Genomic DNA, 13818 nt, shown 5'->3' on the forward strand with positions numbered 1-13818 from the left:
GCAGCAAATGTGCCTCAATTTAAATTGAAATGCCTAAAACATTTGCTCAGACATTTCAACAAATTTTCTTTCCTCTGCCTCAAAGGACCTAAAAAAAAAAGGTAATCGTAAAATTATGCCACAAAAATTGAGCCTCTAAAATTCTCGTTAAGCTTCTATTTTATGCATTACGCGCGTGTGAATATTGTGACATGATAATACAAGCTTGAACATGACGTTTAAATGGCTACATAACGAAATTTGTGAGCGAAAAGGAACACTTAGTCGTAATCATAATAAAAGTTAAATGAAATCAATAAAAACCTTGTGCAAATTATACATGCATTGAGCAATTCCTCTATCGGGGATTTTATGATGATCCAGCCAATCCTGTGGAAAAAGAAACAACAAACAAACGGAAAAGAGAAAAAACAAAAGCAAGAAGAAAGAAAATAATTCAATGAGGCGTGATAGATGGGATAAATTATGTTTTTTATTGTAGTCTATTTCTATTTGTACTGTATTCAATATTTTTAGTTTTTGTTGTTTTTTTTTTTTCGTTTTTGTTGTTTTCAGCAAATAAAAGAAAATGCACTGCAAAAACATAAAAATCGTAGAGAAAAGAGAAAAAACTGTGCGCATAAAAAGTCGAAAAAAACGGAAGCCAACAGAATTAATGCGAATGTGTGTGCGTGAGCGTGTGTGCGTGTGTTTATATGGCAAATGTGCGTGTATGCAGGTGCTTAAATGCGTGTGCTCGTAAAAGCGTTAACGACAACGGCAACATCAACAGCAGCAGCAACAACAACAACAACAATAAGAAATGCGCTCGCTAATGAAATGCGAAAGGATACCGTTAAGCAAATTGATAAGCACGCTCCCACACACACATAAAAATCATTAAAATCAACACACACACACATTAACACGTATTACTAGCACACGCACACAGACAGACATCCGCTCACACACACACAGGCAAATTAAGCGGATAGGGAATCGGAATTGTCATAAAATGTAAAACAATATTAATTATACGCACGGTGTAACAATTAAGTAAATTATTTTGGAGCGAAATATGTCAAAAAATGTCAAAATATATATAATATTGAATAGAGAATACCCTAGCACTTACAAGTGGGAGATAAAGAGAGAGCAAAAAGGAAATAGAGCAGTATGCGCTTCATAGAAAATATTTTTAAACATAATAATGTCATTAAATAATTTCAGAATTTTATAAAAATAATTTTTAAATGTGAAACTGATATTTTTAATTCATTACATAATATATATTACAAATAATGAAAGAATAAAAAAATATCTATTAAAACTTATAATGTGTATATAGAAATTATAAATATAAATATATTTAATTAAACAAAAATATTTAATAAAAATATTTACTCAAAGAAAATTGAATAAGACAACTCAAAATTTAATGTAAAATACTTAAAAATAAAAAAAACGATGTCTTCATATTTGTACAGAAAAAAAGTATAAAAATTTCAATATTTTTTTTTTCCTCATAACAATATTTGTGCATGTATAAAAAACGTATATATTAAATTATTTTAACAAAAATTTCATGATGTTTTCATAAAACTTTTGTTAAACGGAGCTTTACAAAATTTACATTTATATATACATTTATACATTGCTCACTTATTCATATGAAAATAATAATGAATTCAACATAAAAATAACTTTTACATTGCGTATCTAAAACTTTCTCTCTTTTCATCTCTTCTCCACTTGCATAAAGTATTCAAGCAGTCGGTGAACCGAAAACTAGACCTATTATATTGTTTATACATATATTTGTTTATACATTATTCACAGCTCCACTCACCTGGAAGCGCAACATGAGAAACATAACAGCAAAGACCACACAGAGGCACAGTCCAATCACAGGAAAGCTGACCAAATAGCGAAAGGCGCGACGCTGCCAGGCGGGCGCCTCCCTTGGCTCCAATCGACCCGTCACATTGTTCTCCTCCAGCGGGCCCTGAAAACATCAAATAGAAGTCAATTTCATTCTCTCTCTCTCTCTCTCTTTCTCGATTGTCAGTTGACAAAACTCACCTTATAGAGCGGCCGCGGCGGCTCTAGCAGCTCGGGCGGCGTTGAGAGCGTGCCCCAGCGGAAAGCCAGTTCGACGGAGTAACGTTTCCAGGCTTCCAAGTACAGTGAGGCCCAGGCCACATTGAACAGCGAGAACAGCACATGGCCCATGTCCTGCGCCGTCTGGCCCTTGCCCCACAGTATGCAATAAAGTATGGTGCCAAACACGGCGGGCACGCCCAGCGCGCACGTATAATGCCCCAGCCAGGCGAAGTACAGGGCGACCTTAACGCCAAAATAAGCGGCGATGTCATCTGAAGCGATATTTGAATATGTTCAATGCATCAACTTATCCAAGTTGATATTTGATCGCTTACCCAATGGCTGTGGGGCAAATATTTGCTTAACCCATTGCGTTTGCAGCTGTGCCAGCGAGCGTGGCTCGTGCAGGGGAAAAACCTGTGTGATCAGACCCGATTCCTGCCAGGCGGCCACAATGCTCTGGCCCTCGGCCACAGCGGCGCGTCCCTGCAGCGCATCGATGTCGCTGCAGCCGGCACGCAAGCCCTGCAACACCTGCAGCACCAGCCACTGTCGCTCCTGTGAGGTAAACAACGCCGTGCTGCCCACATCGCCGCGCAGCTGCTGAAAGCAATGGCTCTCGCGCGTCGTAAACTCACGCAACGCGCCGCCCAAATCGGGCCGCAAACGTTTCGGTAAACGTGCCTCCTCAGCGGCTTTGAAGAGACTGCGGGGCAGAAGAGTTGATTTGATTTAACTAACAGACAAACTTTCAGTAATTTTGTATGCTTTAAGATGATAATGCAGTTAAAGCTATTGATTTTTGTTATATTTAATGTCTTGATGCCATAAAGAAATGAAAAAAATACCCGCTATAGTATATAAAGACTTTGTGATAATGTATGCAACCCACAGAAGAAGGCGTAGGTGGACAGCATAAAGCATATAAAACCTTGCTAGGGACTAACTGAGAAAATTTTAACAATAATTATCAGAGACTTTCTATCTGATCTCATTAGTCACTAAAGTTATTATCGATCAAAATCGATAATTTTATGTTATGTGTGCCTAATATCATTGTCACTATTATCGATAAATCGATTTATGCATTTATTTAAAAAGCAGCTCTGCGTAGTCCTCAGGTTAAAGCTCTCTCTCTTGTTAGACTGAATACCTAGCATCTAGTTATCAATCAAAGACTTCCCTTTAAACGTGGATCTATTCAAATTTGTCATCCAGTTTAACTACATAAGAGTCCACACTTCACTTTACATCATTATATTCCATCTGGAAGTGCTCGTAGCTAATTCCCCTAAACCCCACTCTTATATATGTACATGTATTCTCTTAATTAATTTTATAGCCCACTCTCTCGCCCACTTACACATTAACTGGCGCGCTCACATAGAACGCGTTGCGTCTGGAGCTGTCGTGGGCCTTAACTTGTACCAAGAGACCGAGACCAGCTGGCGGCTGCGAGCGAATCCGGGCTAACAGCCATCGCAGCGCCTCATCTGGTGCATCCTCGGGAAACTCAATGACCACATCGCATTGTGTGGGTATTTTGTTGAGCCAGAGGCGACGCGGCGTCATCAAATGGCCAGCGTATGGCACTTTACGGCGTAGTTGGCGGGAAGCTGCAATAATAAAACAGAGATTAGGAGAAAATTAATTAATGTCAAGAATCTACACATCTGTCTTTTATTTATTTTCTATTTATTCCGTCATGTGCAACGACAAAAAAAAAAACATAAAAAATTTAAATTTCTACATTGAATTTATTATGGTTCAAAACCTTTTTCAGATTTAATAATATTCTTGCAAATTAAGTTCAATTCTCATATAATTAATTTCAAATGTAGTTTTAAAGATTATATCATATGGATTACTCTTGGCATCGACTTTAAAATAATAATTAAATTTTATTCCGCTTCGCGCGTTTATTCTTCTCGTAAAATTTAAAATCTCTTTTGTTTCGTTTACAGCGCATGCATATTTATAGACCGCAGCGAAGCGTGGGAAAAATAGTCAGCAAAAAGCTGTGATTGAAGAGAATTATAGAGGTAACAATGGAAAATTGGCGCCAGCACAAAAACTGCTTTTAGTACAGGTAACAGAAATTCTATCAGCTGTCGATTTTTCGCACAGAATATGCGAGAGATGCTTTAAGAGTTGTTTGGAATTTAAAGAGAAATAGAAAAATACGTAAACTATCTATGAATTATTATGAAATGAATAAACAATTTAAAAGTTCTTAGTTTTAGTCAACAGTAAGCTCACTGAGAAAGAGAAGAAGACAAAGTTAATGAGAAAATGCATTAAATATTCTATATCAACAATCTCAACGTTGCAAGCAAGCATAACCTTTACTCTCAAATGTCAGCTACCTATCAAACATATTTAGTAAAGCAAAGAGAAAAAGAAATCTTATTTTATTATTTATAGAAAAGCTCTCGGGCTTATGTGTCAAGCACATGCCACATGACATAGTTCAAATGCACGAGACACAGAAAGCCGCACAGCCTCTGCACTTGTGCGTCGCACAAATTGTGTTGCATAACCACGAACAGGTATGCCAAATTGTGCAGGATAGCAAAATAAACAGACAAACATGCAGACAGGTAAATATTAAACCGCAGAAATGTACCGCAACTTTTAATTAAAGGAACAGACAAACTGAACATAAAAATAGAAAATCAAAATTACGTCCTTCCAGGAAAATAAGAGAAAAAAACTCGTGCAAAAAAGAAGAAGAAGAAATCGCACAGTTAAGCAACAACAAGAAATTGACTAATGACAGCTACTAAAAGTTACGAAAAAAGCCAAGTGAAGGACCTCCTATGCCATGTCCTTTGCTATCTGCCACTTGCCGCCATATATATATATACACGAGGTTGTAATTAATTATGAGCGCAAGTCCAAGGTCTGGGACGTAACTGATAGCAGGCACTGTGCAGCAGCGGGAAACTTGCTGCGGCACCAAGAGTCGACCTCAGACTGCATTTTTGCTTATCAACAGCTTCCATTGCTCATTAAACGAATGTCAAATGCAATTTGCAACCTTTTATAGCAGCTTCCGGCGCGCCAGTGGCAAGTTTAATTTGGTTCAAGGGGCAGCCATTACTTAGAATTTAATGGTTCATGCTCTCGATATATATTGTTGTTCCGACTTTTGTTAATGGATATTAAGTATTGCTCAAGATTTGAGTAAACTTTGTTGCATAGTTGGCAAGAAACGTAATAAAAGTCGATAACTTTGACCGATAACTATATAATCAAGATTTATGAGGTGTAAGAAATAATAATGATAAGTATCTACGTCACATATTTTCATCTATATCGATGCCACTGATAGTGCTAAGAGCCTTAATAAGTACATTAAAAATAATTTTATAATAAAGGTTTTAGTATTGATTAAAGAAAAAATAAATTTAATTTTAGTTTAATAGTATTGTAAAGGAAAATTTAAATAAATTGAAAAATTATTATTTTAAAAGAAAATTAAATTTATTGTACCTTGTGCATCAGCGTTTATTAAATAAAAAATATTAAATTCAATTTTCTCGATTTTAATAAAATTATAATAATAAAGTTAAAAAATATTGTAACGTTTATTAACAAATAATATTTTAAAAAATAATAATAATAGCGATTATCGAAAACTAACAAATTCGATAACACTGATCATCATGATAAAGTCAAGAGTCTTAATTATAACGTTTATTAACACTCGATTTAACCAAATACTTATCGATATCAGAGTTTTAAATTAGTTTTATTTTATTTTTTAATTAAAAAGCTAACACATATTTGATTTTTTAACAAACGAAAAATGTTCATACCAATTATCGAAACAGCAACAAAATATTAACATGCATGTTAATATGACTTCTTATAGAGTTGTAAACGACTTATATGAGGAATATATACCTAATTAGATAAAACCCTATTCTACTTGTTCAGCACGCATAATGTACAGTAATATCGATAACTTTCTATTTGTCAATTTATCGTTTAGTATAATATTATAACTTAAAAGTTATAAAGAACTATCAAATAACATACAGTTCTCTTTTTATAGTTTACTTAAATTATAAATCACTTGCGTTGTTGTATCGCTATATATTCAATTTATATTTTGCAAATTTCTGTTCTTAGCCAACTCAAATGACGCACACTGTGCGCTCCGCAGTCCAATTCAATAAGCTCTACATTTTATGAACCTGAAATCTCTATTCATATGCTAGAACACATTTACTCTTACATTTAAATAGTAGCAACCCATATATACACTCACACACACATATGTGCATACATATATTAACTAAACTAAACGCAGATGCGTAGGCCGATGCTGTGCGTGAGATTGTTCGAATTTTACGAGCGGGGCGTGCAATGAAATCCCTGATGCCCTGTGGAATAGAGTCCTATGCGGGTGGCATACCAAAATAGCAATAGCAATTGTATATTTCGCCTGTTCTCTTTCTGGTTTATTGGCTAAAATTTGCATTGACAATTTGTTCTCGTGGCTGGCAAACGGAAAATTTGCAGCCTATTTGCCATGTGGGAAGCCAAACAAAATTTAGATATATTCATGGAATGTACACGCCGGATATATGTAATTAAATATTTATGCATATACATATATATACTGTTTATCATAATGGGCGTGCCTTTGGCTCTGTGGCTCTGATTTTATTTTTGGAATTTATTAATCTGCGATTCCCAGAGACAGCAACAAGCTCTAAACAGCGTAATGGGTTCTATAAATATAGAATATGCCCTAATGGCTTCCTCGATTTTAATTGAATTTCAATTGCTAATCGAGCTAACTAAGTTTAGCTATGCAAATAACTTCGCTTAAGCTAAATGAAGAGGCGAATTTTCATTTCAAAAATACTCAAAGCTTTTAAGTATCTATGGGAATATTTTGCTAATGTTATTCTGATACGACTAAGCGTTATTGAAAGCTAATTGAGCATGAATCGAGGCTGGAGGGGCAAGTCTATTAAAGCTAAACAATGTATGTGTATATTTCGCTTAGCTTCAATGGACATCAGTTGGCATCGATTGACATAGTTGAAAAGTGCCAGCTAATGCGTTTGCCTGTTAAATCAGATGCAGCTGGAGCTGTCCGGATATCGGACAGAAGATGACTGCCAGCAGGCAGCTGGGGACCGGACCGAACTGTGTCCTGAATAATTAATGAAATCGGCTTTGGGACGGGCGTTGAAAGCGCATTGAAGCAGAGCAAAGACCTTGACTGCCTTTTGGCTGCAGGCAATTGGGATCGAGCAGCGTAATTTGTAAGCGTTGCGTAAGCCACCTACCCAAACAGCCCTCCAGTTAGCCACCCAAAAAACACCCAGCAAAAGGCTCAAATTTAATCAGTTGCTGGCAACAACTAACTCAAGTCCATGTAATTGTGTGAACGAAACGGGAACGAAAAGGCGAACTGCGGGAACAGTTTATGTTTTAATTAGCTCAACGCAGCTGACATTGACGAGCAGCTGAACTGACGAAAGAAAAAGTCATTAGCAATTGCGCGCTTAACGCTCTGCGGCTTAATCTACACGAACTAAATGCGTCTAATTGAAATCAAATTACATAGTTCTGCTAAAGTCGAGCGAAGGTAACTAGTTAAGCGAATTGCCATGAAATCATCATTAGCGCCTCGTATTAATTGTAATTTATTGTGTGAGGTACTTGCCGAAATGAGAATTATTATGATTAAAATGATTAGTATATAGATTAAATAGTTACATTCTAGAAGGAATGCATTTCCAATAATATGAGAATCGCATAGAAAGGTACATATATTAATATAGAAGAAAATGGATACTGAGATTGAGACAGAGAGATAAGCATAGACAGTGGTGAAAAATGAAATAGAGGGAAAGTAGAGACGGGGTGATAGAAGCGAGAGGCGAAAAGGGAAAGAAAAGGAGAGTGAGAGAAAAAGAGAGTGATAACGGAAGACAAATCAAGATAGTGAGAGAGAGAGAGGGCAAGGAAGAAATATCAATAAAAGACAGAGACAGTGAGATAGTGAGAGAATTAAGAAGCGAAAGAGAGAAAGGAAGAAAGACAGAGACAGTAAGATAGTGAGAGAGTTAGGAGCCCAAAGAGAGATAGATCAAGAGAGAGAGAGAGGGGTAAATACTGAGTAAGTGAGTGAAATAAATGGACAGAAAGTCAATTGGAATTAAGAAATATATATAAGGCATGAAGAGAGACTAAACAAGACAGTAATTTAAAAAGAGATGTGGGCAAAGATATAAAAAATGATAGCAGCATAAGGAATAATTGAAGTAAGGACACAAGAGAGACAGAGAGAGAGAGGGAAATAGAAAGAGAGAGAGAGAGTAAATAAGTATAGAAAAGATGTGGGCGAGACTTATTACAAGAATATAAAAGCGCTGTATGAACAAAATACAAAAAATAGACAACCTACAGAGAAATTAGCTTATGCTTCGACTTATTTAAAATTTAAGCACACAAGTATTACGATAGCAGAAACAATAATACGAACCATAAACTACTCTATGCAAAAATAAAAAAAAAGCACTAATAATTTAACCGCATAAACCTTAAAAGTTTATGGCCCAAGCTCACTTGATGGCTATGCATAGTGGACTACAAAGTAGACCATAAAACAGGGACACACTCGCACACTCACTGGCTGGGTCATACAGCCTTAGCACATGATATTCAACACTTGACATTGTCCGCCTTAACTGTCACTTCATTGCTGCCTGTGTCCCATGCACACAAATGTAATTAATTTATGCTGACCAAGCGTTAGTCCTTGTTGGTCCTCGTTTAATCCTGTGCAACAGCCAAGGGAAGGGAGGGCAGGGCAGGCGAAGCGCCCGCTGTTGTCAGGGAGAGCCAAGTGGCGCCCACATACAAAAGTGTGGCTGCCCCACTTAATCACTTCGAAGAGTTCAGTGCATCAATAAAAATGTGCCACAAATACCATTACAGGACAACGCTGCCAAAGTGGTAGAGGTCGACTCACAGAGACAGGAATTCTCTTCGCCAGAGACTGGAAACGGGACCGACATCAATTTACCGAAACGACTTTATGGTGCCCCTGTGCGAAATACAATGTAATATTGGAATGGCGTAAAGTGCACAAGCTGCCAGAGATTCTCACGTCATCTATGGAAAATATTATGGAATGTGAATCGAAATGGATTAAGGACACCAGAGAAACAGAATTCACTGCTCGATAGACGAACTAGTTAATATCTATTGAAAATTTGATTATCAATGCTGTTGATACTTGACTAAATTATAGCTGTACTTAAAATTCTTTTACTATCTCAGCTATCAACTTCTTTCTATAAGAATCTAGAGAGAATTAAAGTTACCCTAATCTAAATCTCTAAGGAGTCTGACTTCTCCTTCTTCTTCTTTTGCCATCCAATTAAGTATATTTTAAGCTTTTCTATTATTTATACCCATCTTTTGCTCCACACTTTACATTATATTCCAACTGTCAATCTTTTGAAATCCTTTCGCCTTTTGCCTCAATCAAATAATATTTGCTCGCTAGAAATTCCCCAAGCTGAGCTCTCGCTCGTTCACTCACTTCTGTGACCCTTTAGCGCACATATTTTATGCAAAGAATTTTCATAGCAACGCTTTTTCACACTTCCAGCGCACTCTGACAACTAAAACCACTCAAAGTGTCAAAACGGCCAACAGTCGGACAGCGACCCCAGCGGGAATCGAGGGGGCGAGCTGGGGCTGGGACTGGGACTGGGACTGGGTAGGTTATCATATAAATGCAAGACGCTGGCGACTCTTCAACGAGTGATGTCAACTTATTGATTGAATCTGCATATATAATTGAAGCGCACAATTGAAAATCAAACTGAAAGCAAGCATTGTCCGTCGGGGCGGGGCAGATGCCGATGGAGGCCAACTATGATGGCCGTGCCAAAAGGGACATTAATATAGATTAAGCTTTTGCAATGATTGAGCGTTAAAGTAAGCTTTCTAAATAATTGGCATAACAAGAGTTTAGCCAATGATACAAGAAACTCACAATGGAATTTAAATTTCATTTGAATTTAGGCGATTCTCTTAATAAGCAATTCGAAAAGCTAAAGTCAAAAATCTTTTATATTCTAGTCTTTCTCTGTACACTGAAATACTATATATATTCACCATATACTATATATATATCTCCCAAGATTCACCTGCATGCGCATCTTAAGACCTTAATGAGTTGCAAAACTTTGAACAATAAGCCAACGCTGCTGCCCCTAGGGCGCCCTAAAGGGCAACTCAAGGGGCGTGGCAATGCAAAGGCAAGACATGGACTGTGCGAGCATAGCAAAAACTTTAACGACTTGGGCAAAAATTCAACAGCAACAAATTTCAATTTTGCAGAAGAGAAATTATGTAGTTGCATAGCAAAATGAGAAATGAGAGAGGAAAAAAATGGAATCAAATATATTTTTAATGTAGGAAAGAAAGAATAAGACGAATGACCAAAAGAACTATAAAAGAACTATTGACTGTTGACTTGACTTTAAGGAATCTTGGATTTTTCTATTGAAATAAACTTATGAACTCTAGTCAATTTATTAAAAAAGTTGCGGTAAATTTCCTAGAAATATATTAATAAAATATTTACATTAATCACAATTTATTGAAAAAGTTAAAAAAGGGAACTTTGCAATAATAATTTATAATTATTTTTTGTGTGTTTTATGAGAATTTCTTCCCTTTTTAAATAACTAATAAGGCTATATTGCTAGATAATAATTAATTCAATAATGTTTTTTCTAAGAAATTACCTCAACATATCAGATATATAATATTTATAGAAGTACTTCATCTCAGCTTTATGCCACATAATAATATGAATATTTTAACATTCCCACATTCTCTCTTATTTATTGCTCGAAGTACATAATCCGATTGAGTGAGTATCATTGCACAAGTATTTCAATTGGCAACTTGTTAAGTGCACAAGATACGGACATATCTGTCAACTGTTTGTTGGCTTTTTGGCTACAACAAACGAACGCATCAAAATCTCAAGCGACAGCTATAAAAACCTAACAACTCGCAACTGTCAGCTCAAATGCGTGAGTATTCGTAAATAATAAAAAAGGAATTGTGAACGATCAATCGAAAGCGACTAAGTGATGCCCTGTAAGAAAGTGTGTAACAAATTGAGAAACATGGATAATTTGTATATTCAAAACTCATGTCAGAGCCAATAGAAATCTTTTGTTTCCATCCCAAGTCTGTAGCCCATGCTGCCCGTCACATATTTACCCGCTTATACAGGGTATACGCATACATAACGCAAAGCTCTTGAGTGACATGAATGGCGCTGCTTGGCGCCTAACATGGCTGTCACATTAAGTATACGCAGACGTGTACGCATATTACGTATACGCAACGCCGTACATGACAATGCTGTATGCGTGTGTGTGTGAGTGTTAAACCCCAAACTTGCGGCTAATGGCGCCAACACGTCTGCCACGCCAGATCTTTAAACATAATTAAGCCACATTAAATTGTTATTAGCAAACAAGATTTGTCTAAAGCAATTAAATTATTAAAGCACATCTTCCGTCCCAAATGTGTTGCGACTATTGAATTATAACATCAACGCGCCCAGCTCAGTAATACCGCACGGGCACACTCGCACACAACTGAATATCCTTACGACAGCTTGAGTTCATTCCGTTTTTGCACCTTTCACATTTCGCCTTTCGTGTTGAGTTTCTGCCTCGCTAAGTGGATTTTCATTATAAGTATGGGACGAGATTTATTATTTAATTTGAGAGCATAATTTGTAATTATGTCTTAACATTTACCCAAACTGACAACTGCCCGAGGCAAGGCTCAGCGTGGGCATTAAGCCTCATTACAGCTTGAGATAAGATTTGGAAAACGTTAAAAGCCAACTTAACAGATTATCAGTTTGTGTTTTGTTGGCTTTTCACAGAATTTCAGCTTGCCTCTGACAAATAAAAGCTGACTTGTTTATTGATGATAACAATCAAAAGATGATTGAATGATGGGAGCGATGAAAATAATCTTATTTTGCATAAAATATCCAGAGTTTGAAAAGAGGGCTTTAATTTTAAGGAATATTAAAATTCTTATTGATATTTTCATTCATTCATACTGATTATACTCATATTCAAATGAATATTCATATTCATATTCATTTTCAGTTTCATTTCCACTTTCATATTGATATTCATATTATATTCATATTCTTATTCATATTCATTTTTATATTTATATTCACATTTATATTCATATTAATATTCATATTCATATTCATATTTAAATTCATATTAATATTCATATTTATATTCAAATTCATATTCATATTCAGTCACATATTCATATTCATACTCATATTCATATTCATATTTATATTATATTTTTATATATTACATTCATATTCATATTCATATTCATATTCATATTCATATTCATATTCATATTCATATTCATATTCATATTCATTTTCATATTCATATTCATATTCATATTCATATTCATATTCATATTCATATTCATATTCATATTCATATTCATATTCATATTCATATTCATATTCATATTCATATTCATATTCATATTCATATTCATATTCATATTCATACTCATATTCATATTCATATTCAAATTTATATTATATTTATATTCATATTCAGTCACATATTCATATTCATATTCATATTCAGTCACATATCTCTATAGCTTAACTTTTGATACCAATCTAGCCACGCCTCGATTAGGTTAAAGCTCGCTCAAAAAATAGTCTGATTAATTGCTTTTACAAGCCATCGCACACAGCTTGGCCGAGAATTGACCAACTTGTTTCTGGTCTCATTTATGAGCCATGTTAGCAACGCCCACAAGGCATTTGAGCTATGTAGAGGAGCAGAGAGTGGGGAAAAAACATGATTGATTGCAGCTGCTAATGGGCAGCACCCAAACAAGCAAACAACAAGAGCTCTGACAACCCAAGACAGTTAACCTAGAAAAGTTGAGGATGAACCACAAAACTTTGAGGCGCAAATCACATTCGAGTTGATTGGTGGGGCTTTAGAACAAGTCCCCCAAAACAAATAAAACAAACTGAAAGCGTTTGTTTGAAATATGAATTACAAATAAACTAAAAATTCGAAATCCAATTTGAAATATTTTCTATATTTGTTTTCATAATAATATAGTTAGAGAGCAGCGAATCAGCCTTAAAGCACGTTTCGCATATTCAGACGCATAAGCTAGCAAAAGAAACTATGTAGGATAAACACAATTGATTCACTGACATGCGAACATGTGTTAGGCAGCTGGACAAACAGAACTGGGTAAAGGCAAGCAAAGTGGAAAATTAATAGAAAGAGCATGCAACAGCAAACAGCACTTAAAGACCAAACCCGAGCTGTTGACCAAGTATATTTGTGTAAACACTGCGTGGCAGGACGTTGAGATGCATTAACGAACAGCTAACTTGACATAATCATAAATTTCAGAGCTTATCTAATGGCAACAGCAAATATAGTTATATTTAGTTGAATATACAGCTAAGTGAATCCCAATATTTGTTTATTCCAAATCAAATAATTCAATCAGTAAAATAACTAAAATTGGATAACATTAAGATTTATCCAGCTCGCGGCCAAATGATAAACTGCAAACACAAATAAATTATATGAAATTTATAAGGGAAACCAAAGCGACAAAAAATTCAATTGGATTAAT

The 13818-nt window shown here is 35.6% G+C and overlaps 1 protein-coding gene across 7 annotated transcripts in view; it reads right to left on the minus strand.

Annotated features, from left to right (window-relative positions):
* Positions 1–13818, minus strand: part of wwk (anoctamin 8 white walker) — a 34716-nt gene that overhangs the window by 10648 nt on the left and 10250 nt on the right. For 5 of the 7 annotated variants that reach the window (XM_089257189.1, XM_089257193.1, XM_089257192.1 and 2 more), the window contains 5 exons: positions 3446–3698; positions 2418–2788; positions 2062–2354; positions 1829–1984; positions 304–369 (listed from right to left, as the gene is read on the minus strand). In XM_089257189.1, the coding sequence (XP_089113315.1) occupies positions 304–369; positions 1829–1984; positions 2062–2354; positions 2418–2788; positions 3446–3698 (1139 nt within the window). The remainder of the gene's footprint in view (positions 1–303; positions 370–1828; positions 1985–2061; positions 2355–2417; positions 2789–3445; positions 3699–13818) is intronic. The other 2 variants (XM_089257194.1, XM_089257191.1) reach the window with 1 other exon arrangement.

The sequence above is a fragment of the Drosophila navojoa genome, chromosome 3 (genome assembly GCF_054131105.1).
Source record: "Drosophila navojoa isolate 15081-1374.11 chromosome 3, UAZ_NAV_1.0, whole genome shotgun sequence".
Taxonomy (NCBI): domain Eukaryota; kingdom Metazoa; phylum Arthropoda; class Insecta; order Diptera; family Drosophilidae; genus Drosophila; species Drosophila navojoa.